The 17,440-nt window shown below is 41.9% G+C and overlaps 1 protein-coding gene across 4 annotated transcripts in view; it reads right to left on the reverse strand.

Moving 5' to 3' along the window:
- The window catches only part of LOC141790574 (dual specificity testis-specific protein kinase 1), a 49,930-nt gene that overhangs the window by 12,428 nt on the left and 20,062 nt on the right, over positions 1-17,440 (reverse strand). For 2 of the 4 annotated variants that reach the window (XM_074670553.1, XM_074670555.1), the window contains 4 exons: positions 2,525-2,715; positions 2,061-2,182; positions 1,743-1,791; positions 1,188-1,337 (listed from right to left, as the gene is read on the reverse strand). In XM_074670553.1, coding sequence (XP_074526654.1) covers positions 1,188-1,337; positions 1,743-1,791; positions 2,061-2,182; positions 2,525-2,715 — 512 coding nt within the window. Of the gene's footprint in view, positions 1-1,187; positions 1,338-1,742; positions 1,792-2,060; positions 2,183-2,524; positions 2,719-17,440 lie in introns of all 4 variants that reach the window. The other 2 variants (XM_074670552.1, XM_074670554.1) reach the window with 1 other exon arrangement.

Raw genomic sequence — 17,440 nt, forward strand, 5'->3', positions numbered from 1 at the left:
CCATGTTGTCTGTACTGTGTTTATCCATAGAGGGGTCTCTGTGGAGGGTGTTTACACATCTGAATGACCTGTGTCAGCTGAAGTGGCAGATTATCTAAAGCAGTGATCCCCAACCTGTGGGCTGAAGGGACTGCAAGTTGGACAACAAATCATTTCCAAAATAGTTAGATATTTGTGGGGGTGGGGATGTAATCATACACAAATAAAAATGTTGCTTCATGTTACAGATGCTGTGTAAATGACTGTAGAGCTTCCAACATGTTCCTCATGTGTTCAGTTCAGTCCTTCATGCTCAATCTTCAATAATAAAAAACGCTCGGATCATATGCAGGGTCCCTGTTTCATAATGAGGATGGCTGCACACGGCCACATCACAATGAAGGCTGCTTTGCCTTCAGGATTATCATCTTTCTTTTTTTAGACATTTTAAACGTACATTTTACTGTACAGGGCTCTTGCACATGCAACCAAAACTTTTAAGAATGCCACAGACATTTTTTCGAGGTCTCACTGGTGCACCTGACGCTGCCTGAAAGGAAACAGATTTCTTTCACAAGCAGCTTCTCTCTGAGACATAAGTTGTAGTTTTCTGTCTTATTTGTTTTTAAAACAACCAAGGTGTTTTCCTCCAGTTGTTGTTGATCAAACCCTAAAGCCTGTTAGCTTTTATAACACGCTGTGTCCATGTCCCTCTGTGCAGGGGCTTGTCCAGATATTCAGACTTGGGTGGCTCTATGAGGGCAGTGGCGTAGGTAGGGGTGGCCAGGGTGTGCACAGTACTTTTTTTTTTTTTTTTTACTAATCATCCTCTCTAACCTCACTCCCTTCTTTAACAACTGTGAGTGACTATGATTGTATAGATATACAAAAAGTATGATACCTACATGTGCATCAGCCAGTCTGATAGATTTAAAGTTGTTTCTGAGCCCAGATAAAAACATTGATCTCAGCCTGGCTGCAAACTGTGCCCTTAGATAATTCCTCATTATGTTTGTGTTCAATAAATAATTTATCTATAAAAGTTTTAATTTGTGATTTTTTTTCAGGGTTCGAGCAAAGCCCTCCCTCACAGTTTCAAATCCCCCTGAAGGAAACACTGTATGGCCCCTGTATTAAATAAAAAGTGGGCCCTGAGCTGGAGTAGGCTTGGAACCTTTGATCCAAAGAGCAGAGCCTCTGGGTCTCACCTTTGAGTTCAGGTCCCTGTGATAAATGTTCTTGTAGTGCAGGTAGATCATCCCTCTGCTGATATCACAGGCGAGGTCCACTTTCTCTCTCCAGCACAGGGGGACGTCTTTCCTCGCCAGAAGCTCCTCCAGACATCCTCCGTTCACGTACTGAAACAACACACAGTTACCAGAATGCTCTGCTCCTGAACCAAAGCTCCACAAAGAACCTGTTCCGTTACAACGAACTCCGTGGGTGTGATGACTGTGAAGTTAATACACACTATCAAACAAACGTGACATAATGTGAAAACGTTTCTGAATGAATCCAAAGTAAAGCCTGAGGTCCAGACTTCACTCGCTCACCGTTTCATTTTCAATATCAGCTCGAATCAGTTAGCAGGTTTTCTTCACACCTTAGACACAGCCATCCTTTGAACACACACACACACACACACACACACACACACACACACACACACACACACACACACACACACACACACACACACACACACACACACACACACACACACACACACACAGCAATGATGACTCAGGAAAAGGAACACTCACCTCTAATATTGGATACAGTTTGTCTTCTTTGACACAGATTCCCAGATACCTAGAGAACAGAGAGGAAACAAATCCATTATTTCTTTAGTTTTTTTGACAAAGATTCTCAAGCATTATTTATAGTTTTGCACACAAAAAAAAATAAAATAAAATAAGCAACAGGCTATCTCTCTTTTTCTTTTTTCCTTTAGACAAATTATTTATGTTTATGTAAAAAAAAAAAAACCCTTCAAACAGAAAAGGACTGGTTTAAATTAATGTTTGGATTATTGTTGTCTTTGAGTATCTTAGTAGGGTAGGGCATGACTAAAGCGATACCTGACGATGTTTGGGTGGGAGAGCTTCTGCAGCAGGCTGATCTCTCGTACGATGCTGTCCTGGTCTACGTCATTCTTGTAGATCTTCACCACCATCACCTTACAGCTGGTGCTGTGCATCACCTGAGGGACACGACACAAGTTTCACCTGAGCTGTAAAAACCAAACTCAGACTTTCTCAATCACTGTTGTGCCGTGCTGCCTCTTTTTGGCTTATTTCATCAGGGACAAAGCCTACATGTGTGAGAATGAGCTCCTCTTACAGCTCTCTGCAGCTTTCACATTAGCAGTTATATAACACCTCAGCTGGGGATGAGTATCAAGCCCCCACGTCCTCAAACGCTGGTGGGCCAATCATGGAATGGTAAGAATGTCCCAATTAGCAGCTGAAACAAAGCGAGCTCTGATAGCCGCTCACACGTAGGCTGGTGCCACAGCCGAGGGGAGTGAGGGAGGAGGGATCACCTTATAGACTTTAGAGAAGAAGCCACTCCCGATGAGCTCGGCTGTGAAGTTCTCCCAGAACTCGAGTTTTCGGACGGCGGTGCGGAGCTTCTGCCAGCGGTCCACCTGGAAGTATTTGTCTGAGGATTCGCCTAAAAGGGTGGGACTGCTGGGCTCTGAGGACACGTCAACATCACACATCCTGGAGATGTCTGCTGTCAAAGAAGACACATTTACATATTCAAATCAAATTAAAGCTGTGCAACAGAATCTGTATATACAGCACAGATTACTGATAAAGTAATCCACAGGTTAGCTTTTCTGCCACAACTTAATTCAGGCTATTTCCCCTTTTAACAAAGAAAACCTTTAACCTCTTATGACCTGACCAGTGTGTTTTCTTCTTCACCTTTTCTGCAGCTTCACTCACATGATGTGCAATGACTTGTCTGCCAATTGATGAATGGAGCATGGACTGTGACTATGTTACACACAGTCAGACAAAATGAACCTTTTTGGACATTCTTTTTTTTTTTAATCATTGTTGGTGTAGAAATTGGTCTGATTTCTGTTATATTCTGAGTCATACTAACCACTCATACATCAACAAGCTCCAGTGTGTTCTGAAAAAGATGTGTGCATGGGGGCTGTCAGTTGGCTGTCTACATGTGACTTTTGTAGCATGTGTTTGGCGGAGGGTTTAATGCCCTGAAGTCAGACTCCCAGGCAAAGGTTGCCAGGCCTCATCCCGTTTGATTCGCACGATATAAGTAAAGGATAATGGCTGACAAGGTGTCCATTATCAGAAATAAATGGACAACACTGAAGCGTGAACCAGATGATGGACACGTCTCTGGGCATATTCTACTTATACCATGGTCACTTACAAAAGAAATAAATATCATGGCTCTTTGTGGCCATGCCCATCGAGTTACAAAAAGTCCTTGTTTGACTTGTTATCATCATTATATGTCATACACAAAAGGAAAATTTGAAGTTGATCTGATAAAAAACAAACAAACATGGAACTAGTTTGTTCAAATAAGTACTCTGTAGATCATCAAAACACAACTTATAACTCTAATTTCTGAACTTTCTGTTAGAAATTCACTATGGTCGTGAGAGACTTTTCTGTAGCTACTGTCATAAAAGTTATGGGGCTGCAGTTTTAAGTCAATAGGGTGCACACTGGGGCAGCGTTTGGCAAGAATACACTGGATTCATAAATTTTTCGCCATGACTGAATTTTGTGGTTAGGTGTGTTCGCATTAATTTCAAACCAAAGGCACACAATTTGGGGTTAAATTCACTCGTCAGGTAGTATCCAGACACTGGGGGCTGCTGGTCAGTCAAGGAGGGCAAGCTCATTTTTTTCCGGCCTACAAAGATGCTTTTAATGTCTGATTTGTCTCTGAGTTTACTTGGCTGTTCTTGTCTCTCTTGTCTTGCTTCTTCCTGCTTTATCTTCTGTATTATTTTATATGCTTTTTTAAAAAAATATTTACCTATGTAAAGCGTCTTTGAGTACCTTGAAAAGCTCTCTAAATAAAATGTATTATTAAATATATTATTACATCATAAATTTGTTTATTCATTTAAACGTAACTTCTACCCTCTGTTCCTTCTCAAGAAAATTATCTCTGACCCTGTCGTACCAACCAGGTGTTTTTTCCAGGGATTTTACTGGTGTTCTCTCAATGGCCAGCAGAGCTAGACTGCTTAAACGCCCTTGACCCATTGTGTCGCGGGCGTAAGACTTCAGCCGCTTTAAACAGGAGAAGCTCCTCTCTACACCTGCAGGCTGTAAGTGTGAGTGACAGGGGGAGAAGTTCCACAGCTGTAGCTGAAGCTGCTTATTGGTGAAAAGAGAGAGAATCTTTAAACACAACGCTCGTTGTTTTTAAGAAAAGTAAACTTGCTGGGGATTGATAAAGCCTCCGGATCAGTCCAGAACAACTGAATGTATAACTCAGAAGATGCTCCGGTGGAAGGATATACTTCAAGATGGCTGACTGGCTCATTTCACTGTCAATCAAAAAGGGATTCAGTCTCAGACAGATCATCCAATCATCATGCAGAAGCCCAGTGTCCAGGCCAGCCACTGCCTCATAGACCCCCAGAGACGCTAAGCTTGGGCGGGACAAAGCCCAGCGTTTATCCAATGATCGTCCAGTTTCCACAGTGGAAAGACCCACTCTACGCTTCCCCACTGAAGTCAGAAGATGCTGAGCGTCCGACTGTGTTAAAGTGCTGAGACGCTGCAGGGATGAATGAGAAGGAGGTGGAGCCAGTTACCTGTGATAGGTAGCTGATTCTGAACAAAAGATGAAGAAATTCTAGCACATATTTTGTCAATGCAATGTACACACAGTAGTACATAGCACCACTTTCTTTTGGGGATACTTTAGGAGAAGCTGAGCTTCCCTTGCAGTCTTAGAGCAATCGCCACTGTATGCAGAATAGTGTTACATGGTGCTATGCTTAAGCTGTTTGCATTACTCAAACAGGAATAACATGGTTGAATTTATAAAATGAAATGAAACAAATACACTTGAAGGAAGATTATTACCAGAAATAAAACAGTTTCAAATGTGGCCTGGTTTGTCAGATACATCAAAACTTGAGTTAATGTAGTATTCTCATTTCAGTTCATGTGAAGGGTTATTTTAATTTGGCTCACTTTGCTCTCTAAATGCTCGACTGATCAGCAAAAGACAAAAGAGCCAATTATGCAATGACAGTATGCAGGCGGCCCTGGATGAAAGAGAGGCTCACAAAAAGTCTGTTTCCACTCTCCCACTTATTAGCTGCATGGATTAGGGAGAGTGGCTCCACTTCATGAGGGAAACAAAGGCAGTGAATAATGTGAGGCCTGAAATAGAAGCAGGAGAACAGGGAGGCTCACTTCAAGCACACACCTTTGGAGGTAGTCAAGAGAGACTTGAGGAGAAGGTTTGGGATCATTTCTGAGAAAAGACTCTCATTAAGGGTGTATGCATCTTTTGTGTGGTTGGTCACCAAACTCATGTTTGCAGTTTAATGTGACAAATACAAGACAAACACACTCTGCTACCATCAGGCCTCTTTCAGGAGCTCAGATACAAACAGACAGAAAGAGAGAGTTGGTATTTTAGAAAAAGGGTAGGGATGTGCTGATCTGACTTTTTGAGCCCAGAAATGAAAACACATACCCTGGATCAGTATCGAGCAATACTGATCCGATCCCATACCAGGATCAATTTATCACTCTCTATTCCTTTACATGAGGATGAGATGAAATATTATGATTTGCTAACTAACAAACATTATAACTGTGATGATGGGGATAAGCGTGAGACACACAAGTAATGATGAGAACAATCATGTTGGCACGTCTTTAACAAAGAGCTGATGCTAAAGTCGACTTTTCAGCAACAAATATCACACAGCTACCTGTGTGTGTCTGAGTAACCTGCAGTCAGAGAGGATCTCCTGCAGCATCTTTGGACCAAACCAACTCTCTACTTTCCCTGGTAACTATTTACATTTATGAAGGAGTAATTCAGTTACTAATTCAATCACTTTTTGGGAAGGGGCCTGGGTCACTGCCATAGTTTGTATAACAAATGGACGTAGAAATTGTGATGTCACCCATTTGTTTCTGGTACAGAGTTTGGGAGCCTATTATTATCATTTATGGAGTTGTATTTGTGCCAAAATTCTGAGCACAAAAATGTTGCAAGAACTCCAAATCATATTTAGAACAAAGCAGTCTGAGCCAACCATAATGTGCTCAAGTAATTTTTTCATGCTTGCATGATTTTCAGCAGAGGAAAACACAGATCTCTTTTCTATCTGCTACTTTGTTAGCCAGCGTGGTGTTGTCATGGAGACTTAGACATGCCGTAGATCAATCTGGTCCTGCCTGACCCGATTGGGAAGCTGAGAAATAGCATTCAGGAATAACCCATTTTTGGTGCTGATAATGTCATTTTAAGTTGTGGATGCACTGTTTGGCTAAGGTGAAACTAAAATGACCTAAATGCTGACTTGGTTTTGTGTCCCATGGCCAGCTGAACTCGTCCTCTTGTCCGATGGCTTACAGTGTTCTCTGCTTTGTGCTTTTTCAGCATAACGCAACTTTTAATTCAGATTTTGTTACTTTATGTATAGTGCAGTAGGACACACAATGGCTCTTTAGCTTTGCAGCTCGCTGTATATTTTACCCCACGGCAGGAACTAGATGAGTTGTTTTTACTCTACTTGGTGCTTGTTTCCTGATGTTCCCGGTAACTCTGTTTCAAACATGCTGCGCTCGTGATTTGTGTAGTTTTCAACAGAACAGTCAACTCTCAGACTGTAAATTGCATGTTCTATGTAAGGGTTGCACAACAAAATGATGTTCCTGCAGTGAAAGTTAGAAAACATGCAAATAAAGATGAAAGCTGCACATGTAGTATGAAAAACTGCTCATGGTTGGACGTGAAACAGTCCAACCATGAGCACATGTCAGAGTGGTGCAGGTGGAGGGTTTAAAAGAGAGCTTAGAAGAGACATGGAGCACAGATCTTTCATCATTAACTGTGTCTGTCTCCCTTTCTCTCCTGTTCCTATGCAACCAGCGGGCTCACTGTGGCCATAAAGGACTCTGCTCATGTGCAGCACTCAGCATAAAGTGAGGTCATGTTGAAAGGCTGCCAGGGTCAGCTAACTCTTTTTTTTTCCTTTTGTTGTCATAGAGCTTTTTTTAAAGACCCTTGTCAGAATACAGAAAATGACCATCCACTCTTTCATGTGTCTTGAGAAAAAAAAAAAAGCCCAGCTGTCCCGGAACCTGTTGGAGCAGCTCTCTCTTTGTTCTTTTTTTTCCCCTCATTTTTCTCCTCTTGTTGGTTCTCTTTGTATTTGGAGCCTGATGTTACTTTTTACGTCTCATTTGTCGGCCATTGGCACCAAACTGGTTAAGTTTGCAGTGGTGTTTTCACTTTTTATTATTATTTTTTATTTATTTTACTCCTGTGTGTGTCCAGAGATCCAGCATGTAATCATGGTTGCATAGTTTGCACACAGGATTTCACCTTTTGCAGCCTGTAGCATGTCAATGCTAACCATTGCTGGGGCTGGTGTTCTCTGGGAAACCAGAGGGCAGAGTAGCATCATGCTATTCACAGAGACATGACTATTGCAGTGGGGGAGAGGGCAGCACAGGAGAGCGAGTGTCGCATCTTCAGAGAGAAGGTGCTGGGAGGTGTTTCTTGTGGTGGTTTTCTAGCTCTTTGTCCGCAGAGCTTGTTTGTGTGTAAATGCTTGCAAGTGTTTGTGTGTGTGTGTCTGTATTGGGTGGTACTTCACTGTAGATATCATAAGGCTCTTTAGTCTGTTAAATTAAAAAATACAAGGTATAGACCTGATTTATGAGAGAGGTAACTTTAAAGTACTCCTGCTGTGATCTGGCGCTATACGGAAAATAAAATTAACTCGACTTCCGGGGGGGGGGGGGCTCCCCCACTTTGTAATGCAAGGGGAAACACGGGTCACTGAACCAACACCAGAAGGATACACCAACCCTACACTGAAGGATTTCACCTGCTGTGAGTGGACAGGATACAGGAGAGAGAGACTGAACAGACTGGTGAAGAAGTCCAGCTCAGTCCTGGACCCTGTGGAGGTGGAGGCTGCACTATATACTTCTTGTGTTGCTGCTGTGACTCTGAATTTTCCTTTGGATATAATGGAGTACACTCTTTTCTATTCTTTTCTATTCTATTCTGTTCTATTCTAAGCTGAGGATGGGATGTTGAAGGCAAAGCAATGGCAGCTAGGGGATGGGTACCTTTCACATTTGAAACGGTACAGTACTGATGCCCAGTACCTGGCAAATGGTACCCAACAGTTCCAATTTTCTGAACTTTAGTGTGTGTTCATGTGGCAATAAGTACTAATAAGTACTTAGTACTAACGTGACATAATTAGGCAGTGAAATAATCCCTTAATGATGAGCTCATCCCCAATTCAACAGACTCATTTAAAAACACACTGATAAGCAAAGAAAGGGAATTTAAAGCTTGTTGTTTCACACTCTCAGCTACAACATTGGATACATTCAGATAGTAAAGAGGGCAGTTGTATTTTAGAGACAGACAGGTGGTAATATTCAGCAGGTAAGAGGTGATCTCCCAAAGGAGTGATCAGAAAAGGAGCACTTGAGAGCCAGACTGAAATCTGTCCTGATTCAAACAGCTGTGGACTGAAACTCAGTTCCCACAGAAACAGTTTTATTGCCCCTGACAAAGGGGGAAGTCCTGACCTGATTCCAGGGGCTGGTGCGACAGCAGTAAAGATTAGAGTTTGTTTTTCCATGACAACGGCCTCTTCTGCCTTAACAATGACGCCGGTGGAGAGCACACAGTGACACGCTGACACAATTGGCAGCGTTTTGTCAATCAAGCCGGGGAATCAACCCCATCTATTCATGCTGCTTTTGTTCATTGGGCTTCAGAGGAACAATCACTTCACTCTGAGCTCCAGCACTGTCAGAGAAATGCTTACAGTGCAGGCCTGTCGTTTAGCTGCCACTTTCTGTGCCCCTCCATCATCTGATTTCTACTTTTTACTCCTTTCCCTTCCAAAACATGCAGAAACAGTTCAGAGCTGTGAATTGTTATTCACTGCTGAGGTTAACAGTTAAACTGTAATTCCTGTTAGTATTGTACATTTACTCTCAACACATTAACACATTTATAATTCAATGATATAATAAAACAGACGGTTTATATTTGGTTGCAACATTAAAAAAGCTTTAAGTTTCCTCAACAATAAGTCTCAGTCCCATTAGCATACTAAGGAGCTGACAGTTTGAAATGATCACTGGTATCTGACTGGATTAGTGTTAGTATCAGCTGAAATCAAAGCCCAGGTACGAGTTGTGCAACTGAGATCAGTGCATCCATATCTTTAAAACATGCAGTCATCTGGTCACAGATCACTGATGAGACAATGGGAGTTTGTAATTTGGTAGAACTTATAAAACTGTTGATGGCTTAGGATGAACAAAGCAGACACGTGCATCAAGCTGACAGTCAGAAAGAAGTGGAGGGGGTAACCGCTGTGTGAAGGTTTTAAGGAAGCATAGACTGTATACTGTAGTCTCTGTGAAGTCACCCTTATTCTGATTCAGAGTTTTAAAGCCTGTCGTCAACAGAAGCCATATTAAAAATGTTGAAGTCAACCTTGCTCTGTCTGCGTTAGACTGAGAGGAAGAGGCAGGTCTTAGCCCTTTAGTGACAGCTACAGGGTGCCCACCTGACAGTCAAGTCACCCATGGCCTTTAATAGGGAGAACTTGTAAGTTAACATTATTTTATATTATATTATATTATATTATATTATATTATATTATATTATATTATATTATATTATATTATATTATATTATATTATATGTAGTGCTGGGCAAGTTAACACGTTATTTTCGCGTTAACCCGTCAATCTATTAACGCTGTTAAATATTTTATCGCACCTTAGTGCATGTTGCTCACATGCTTTTATTTTGTAAATGTCTGTCGCTGACCAGAAGTGAAATTGGCGGAAAAACACGATGAGTAACCAAAACAAGCATGAAGAAGAGGGGCATTTCGGCTATTTTTTTTTCATCCATTGCCAGTGTTATCATAAAGTCAGCTCGTCTACTGTCTTCAGACTACGACTTCGAGTTTGACGGTTGTCCTTACCGGTTTGAGCCTGAGTACACGGACGAGGAGCTCCATGAAAGAAAGATGCAGAGGGAGAGAGACGAAGAGCTGGCTCGAGAACAACAAACAGGAGCACGTCCACGACTCAATGCAAACTGGTGGTGCACTTGTGGACAGTGTTCACCTATGGCAACAGAAGAGGACTGTGTTTGTGATAACGATGGATAGAGATGGCTGAAAAAATATAGCTGAAATGAGCGATTTTGCAGAGATTATGTCCCGCGCTGAAGCTCCCTTGCCGTGGCCCCCGCTAAGTGCGGCTAAAATCTGTTGGATCTAACTAACTTCTGAAGGACTCCGAGCTGCACGATGTTTGTCGGAGTGAGTATATGAGCATGCACACACCTATAAATAAGGTCCAGGTGTCAAAAAACTGAAGTTGCCCTTGAAAGGCGCTTGCCGCTTAGTGTATCAGTCCGCGCGCACGGCGTGCCAGATATAAACAAACGCAGGTAGTCTGCCAGGACGAAGAGACACGATGAGAACTATAGCCTTATTTAGCGGTGTTTTTGTGTGAAAGTAACACGCTGAAAATTCTCTAAATAAAGTGTGAATGCAGACCCATATCAGATTTTTTCTGTGGGTGTCCGTTTATTTATGTTTTTGGTCAAGTAAAATATGGCCCCGGGTGTTTGGTGCGTGCGCTCTGGGCTTCTGCTGCACAAAAACACTGCTGTAGGGGTCATTTCTGCCCTAAACCTTGTGATAGGACCCAACTTGTTCCATCCCGGAGTATCACTTTAATGCCCTGACAGTGGCAATAAGCTTTAATTTTGTATTAACATTTTGTAAATTTGATTTGCACTAAATATGTGATTTAACTATTACTGTATAACAAGTACTGATTGAGTGTTTGCATGACAGATGTTATGGCACTTTCACAATGTGATTAATTATGATTAATCAGGGAAATCATGTGATTAATTACGATTAAAAGTTTTAATCATTGCCTAGCCCTAATTATATGATAATATAGTATAGCAGAGTACAACATAGCATAGTATAGTAAAAGCATAGTAATAGTAAAGTATAAGCAAAGTGTATTCATAGTACTGGCAAAAGTATAGTAAAAGTTGAAGAAGATAAACTTTTTAATTCCCTTGGGGGAAATCTGTTTTCTTCACTCTGAAAATGCCATCTACACAAACACATGCACAAACAGCACTTCTGCACAGAGTGATGGTGCTACACTTTTAGTGCGCACCTGAGCAGTTGGGGGTTTTGGTGCCTTGCTCAAGGGCCCTTGACAGTGCTCAGGAATGTAAGCCAACATTTCCCAGCTATCAGCCCATTTCCCAAACTTGGTCCAAACCTGGTCTTGAACCGACGACCCTTCGATCACTAAACCAGGTCCCTACGGACTGAGTCTTTGCCTCTGCATAGTAGTCTTTTATAGTATTGTAATAGTATGTGTTTATGTAAAAGTATGTGCTGTGTTGCAGAATTTGCAGCTTGTTTTTCTGATGTGTTGTTTTGTGGTCTTTGCAGCGCATTTTCTAAATGCTGCGTACGTGCTGTCGAATTGATGAAGATGTTTTCTTAATTTGCTTGTGTTTTGTCTTTTTGCTTTCTTAAGTTGCAGCGCTGTGAGCTCTCAGGGCCACCATATGAAATGATAAATACTCATCTGTGACTTCAACAGATACTTCTTTGGGAAAAGATCACTAAATCTTTCCACGAGGAATATTAAAGAGGAAATATCTCCACACCCCGACGGCGCTGTGCAGTGACAGAGGCTCTGCATCTTCAGCTCCTGGTGTTTAGCGCTTGATAACGTGATGTAGAGTCTTCTTCCCTCTCTATTATAGACAGTTTTTTTTTTTTCAAAATCTGAGTCAAAGACTAGTGTCAAAAGTCCCTTAACTTTTTAAAAGTAAGGAAATGCTCACACTGCACCCGTAACACTCAGTGGGGAGGAGGAGGGGCAGAGTGCCCATGAGCCAAGTTTAATACTTCCACATGGAAGTATCGCATGAAGAGAAACGAAACGAAATGCGTTGTCATGGCGAGCTGGAAAGGAGTCTGGCGGGCTCATAAAGAGAGCATAGCAATCCCCAATGAGCAAATAAACATTAGAAGACAAGCCCAAAGTAGCTAATAACCTAACTCTTGGTAAATGCAGTAAAAACTGCAGTGCTGTAAGACAAATATTCAACCCTCCTGATATCAAATACATATCAAAGTTAGATGTAAATAGTTCTTCCTGGAAATACTGTACACGTACTTTAACTAAAGTGTCTGAATCATTATTGGTTTTTTTTGTTTGTTTGTTTTTTTTTACACTGACTTCACTTTTAAAGATTCCATGTGGAACGGGAACTATGTGGTCTAAAAGATTAATGCTGAAGCTTTAAGGAAAGAAAATGCTGTCTTAGTAAGCATTAACATGTGAGTCCTTACTAAAGAAGTAATGTTAAAATGTTGACATGTTTTTCCTGTTATCAGCTTGGACAGTTGGGAGTAGGCTCCATTTGCTGTTTCTTACATAACTTTCACTGTTTCTACTCATACCCTCATTGTTTCCATCAGCGGTCAGCTCCTTCCAAAACAGCACTCATGATGTCCCAGAACCACCAAAAACTGCAGAAACATGGATATTCAAGCTGTTACATCATCCTGAGTGTTTCAGAGCCTGTAGTTTTGGTTTACCACTCCTCATCCTCATCCTTTCAGGAGAGAAAACCCACACTTAGCTGAATCACAACAACAAGCTCCAAACACATATTCTTAACCTGCAGCTCGGCCCTGCAGCTAAGAGGATTAAAACCAGAGTGTGCATGAACATTTCTGTCTCTGAGTCCTTGCACAGTCTTCAGACGCCCAAGGCTGGTGTGTTTTCCACCCTGTGACGGGAAGGTTACACAAGCAACACGCAGGAAAAATGTCTGTGATGGAAGGTTGTCATCACAACCTGCTGTGAGTTTGACCTGCATTTTGACGCATGCATCAATGACAGGAACACCAGGCCGTGGCCACACCTTCCTGACATACACTCAGTTGGTGCTGCTGCTCATGAAAGTTTCAATAAAGCCTTCACACCTCAGCGGGACTTTTCCCCAGCGCTCCCTCTCTCAAGTCCAGGATTGTCCTTGAGGAATGTTCCCAGGGTCAGACTGCTCTGTGATGTTTACTCACCTCTGGGTCCTCACACACCACAACCACAGCTTCCTCAGCAGCTATTTCCTGTCCCACAGAGAAAGATTTGCATGATGCTCTGACACCAAGGTGGCTCAAGGCTCCTTCCATATAAATCCAGAAAATGTACATCATGTAAGAGAGCGATACTAACGAATTTAATGCTCAAGACACTGAAGGGCAAGTTTGCACAAAATGATCTCTAAACCAACTCTGCAGCTGTCACTGATGCAGAATAAGTGAAACACATCAATTAGATCTAACTGAACTGAGCAGCAACCACAAAAATAAAGTATGCAGACAACAAGGGCAAGTTGTACCTCAGCCGGGCATTCATCTGCCTTCAACGACCCCCCACTCAGGACATTCTCAGCTCTGGCATCAAATCCAAGAGATGCTTTGTCTCTGAGCCACAGCAGCCGTGTGGCTCTGCCTTTGTCCAGTAATAATTACAATAATAATACATTTTATTTGTAAAGCACTTTTCATCAAAATGATCTCAAAGTGCGACAGTAAAGCAAGATTAAAAACAAACAACATGTGATCTTCCTTCCGCACCCTTATCAGGATCCTAGCGGCGCTATTATGTATGTATTGAAGTTTTTGTAACCTCTTGCTAGGAGTCCCGTTGAGATGTGTGTTGCAGTAGTCGAGGCTCGAGGAGACAAAGGCGTGGGCGAGTTTTTCAGCGTCTGAAAGACTGAGTAATGGGCGGAGTTCTTAGGAAGTGAAAGGAGGTCTTGTGGATGTGTTTTATGTGAGTGTGGAAGATAAGGTGGCTGTCGAACCTTACACCCAGGTTGGTGACTGTTGATGACAGGGGTACGTGCTGACCGGAGAAGAGGATGTGGGTTATGGAGGATGACTAGACCTGGTGTGGTGTGTAAACTGAAATAGCTTCAGTTTTTGAGCTGTTTAACTGTAGGAAGTTGTTTGACATCCACGCCTTTATCTCCTCAAGGGAGGTGCTCAGAGCTGATGATGATGATGTTGAAGATGATGATGATGGTGGGGCTGCAAATGGGAAAGGGTCTGTCTTTATGTAGAGTTGGGTATCATCAGCATAGCAGTGGAATGATACTCCATCCAGCTAGCAGCTAGCGTATGGTTAGCCTGTGAGTAGGTGTCTAGATTTGAGCCCAGCTCGATGAATGAGTGAAAAGCAACCGTGGACACAGCTCTTCTCTCTGTAGCAGTTGCAGCCAGAGCCAGACCACTCATAGTAGGGACATACCGCTGAAAACCAAACCAAAAATGAGGTAACCAAGGTTGAAAACCCCATGACATTTATGGCTATGACTGGAAGTCTGGAGTAGTTCAGAGGGTCAGTAAAGCAAGTGAATGTGCTAAAATCAACCAGTGTCCCTCCAGATTAAGATTAGGTCCTATTATTGATACATAAGCATGTCCAATAACTATAGGTGACAGTACGCATGGACACAGAGTAAAAAAGTGGCACTGGATTTGGTGTTACCAAAATTGATCCACTCAGCACCTTCACACTGTGGTGTGACATCATAATTCAATGTGATCATTGAGAATAGAAGATCATTGAACAAACTGAATTAAGTATTAATTCAGAATAAGGTAAAACGGCCTCTCTTGAAAAATATGTTTTATGTGAATTCAACCTATTTTTTCTCTAAAAAAAATAAGTGTATCACCTAATTTTTTATTCCAAAGAGCAATAAATCCTTTGCTTCAGGAAAGGCTGATGTTTTCAGTGCGCCACTGAACTCCAGCTCCATGTGTCAATGACAAATGGATTACTTGTGTGAAACTGTGGGTAGTGCACTTTACGGTCATGTCAACAGAAATTGTTCTGCATTTCTAATTGGTTGGAACTTTAAAAGTAGCCTGAGGCTGCAGTGTGTATGTGGATCCATCAGGGCAACAATAAGACAAATCAATCCCTGTATATCCACCACTCCAGCACCAGGAAACACTGACCACTGACCAGATTTCATTCTGTAGATGTTTTCATCACTTTAAACTCAGGAGAACTGATGAATCAGTTCAACCTCACACTGTCGGGGGGGTCAGTCAGGAAACAATACATAATTTATTTAATCTTCTAAGTCCACCCATTCCACTGTACCCATCCCTCAACACCACTTAATCCTGAACTCGTGTTACACTTTACCAGCTCTTTGAACCAAACCAGCCTCATTTTCCTTTCTTTCTGTTTTCTTGTATGTCAAGATTTGAACATCAAACTAAGCAGGGGAAAATGAAGAAAAAGAGGAGGGATCATTTATATTATTTTGATTCTGAAACCCCTTGGCAATGGCCAATTTTTAAATAAAAAAACACCAATTCAAGAAAGCTATTGGTGTGACTGAGGCAGATCTTGGTGTTTCAAAGTGCCTTTAGGAGACCCAAATGCCATGACCTCATTTTTTCATCAGAGGTCATAAAGATCTGCTATTTACAGAGCACAGCATTTTCAGCATTTAACAGACTGATTCAGATAATTCTACAACACATATGTAGAATTTGCACATGCTCAGTCTGAACAACCAGCACTGTGAATATGTGAATGTTTATCCCTTTTTTACTTATGGGAAAGCAGAATACTCTTTCTTTAAACTCAACAAATTCTTGAAACCATTTTTGGCCAACCGACAGCACAAGGACAACAGTGTACAGTATTACAGCCTTCAAAGAGGCTGTGAGGACTTTCCATTTGATGTGGACTGGACTCTGTGGCCCGCAGTCTCACACACACTGTGGTGAAGACTTGACTCTTAACAAGGCGTGTGTTTGTTTTGGAAATGAATGGAGATCAGATCTTCTTTTTAACTCTTCTTTTCTTTGTTCAAGACAACTTTTTACCTGATACAACTCCACGAGGTAAGGTTTTTATCAACAGTTAGGTAGAGCTGTGCTTGTAAATGTGACAATAAGTTAACTTTGTCAGATGGTACCATAGTTTAGTAGCTGGCTATATCAAGCTCTACTCACAGCCCGGTGCTCTGATGTAGGGCTGGAGGATACATTAATTATACTTGATGTATCGCAGGTTTTTGCACGTGAGATATAAAATGACTATATCGCAACCATCGAGTACACACAGTCACGCTAATGTTTTCAGATGTGTGAACCATAGACAGTATATAGAGTGGACAGTTTGGCTCTGCCATTTACCATTGTACGGTTTTGAAGCCAAAATACCCCTGTCACAGGCGCCACCATTGAGCAGTTTGCAGCCAGAGTCTGCGCAGTAGAGACGATGAGGGATTCTGGGTCTTAGAATCTGAGTGGAGCTGGGTGACAAAAATAATATATATTTTTTTTTTCTTTCGAGAGTCTAATCACTTCCTGACTCTACCTCCCGACATATTTTACAGTCCCCGAAAAAAATACACGAGAATGGCAGCTGTCAATCATCGTTAAACATGACGTAAAACCTCGTTTTTAGCCTTGTATAACTAATGAAAACGTAACTTTTCAGAAAAAGGAGGACTTGAATACAAGACAGCCAAATGATATCTTCAAATCACCACAACGATCAGACATGAGAAATATTTCTACGAGGTGTATTCATTTTTTAAAGTTTGACCACAGCCCATCTGGAATGGCTGGAAAGCCATGTTTTTTAACCTACACTGCAGCCAGCCACCAGGGGGAGCAGTTTTTGTGGAGACCTCACTTCGAGCCGAGCAAGCGGAGGTCCATTTTTTTTACAGTCTATAATGTGAAGGTAAATCTCTTTGGTGATTCGCTTGTTCCACTCTCTACTGCTCAGCTGGTGCTCCTCTCCCAGCGAGCATCACGCTCCCCTGCCCACCCAGGAAAATATTGTGCAGCCCTACTGAGACATGCCTGTAATGTGTTATGTTAGTTAATTATGGTATTGTCCTGCCAGTGCTCATCTACCAACTCCAACCTCACCAAACAGAGCTAACGTAACCTCACTCTTTATTTTATTGATAGACTCTGAAGTCTGAGCAGACCACTGCAGAATAACTGCTGAGTGTGGGTCGGAATGAACATTAGCCCAAACGGTTAAACCTGTGTTTTAGCATTTAGCTTGTGTTTAAGCCTTTAGCTTGTATTTTCCAGTTAAGCTCA

This window comes from Halichoeres trimaculatus, unplaced genomic scaffold (assembly GCF_033239565.1).
Source record: "Halichoeres trimaculatus isolate MK-OKI-2021-1 unplaced genomic scaffold, fHalTri1.1 fHalTri1_scaffold_5, whole genome shotgun sequence".
Classification (NCBI taxonomy): Eukaryota; Metazoa; Chordata; class Actinopteri; order Labriformes; family Labridae; genus Halichoeres; species Halichoeres trimaculatus.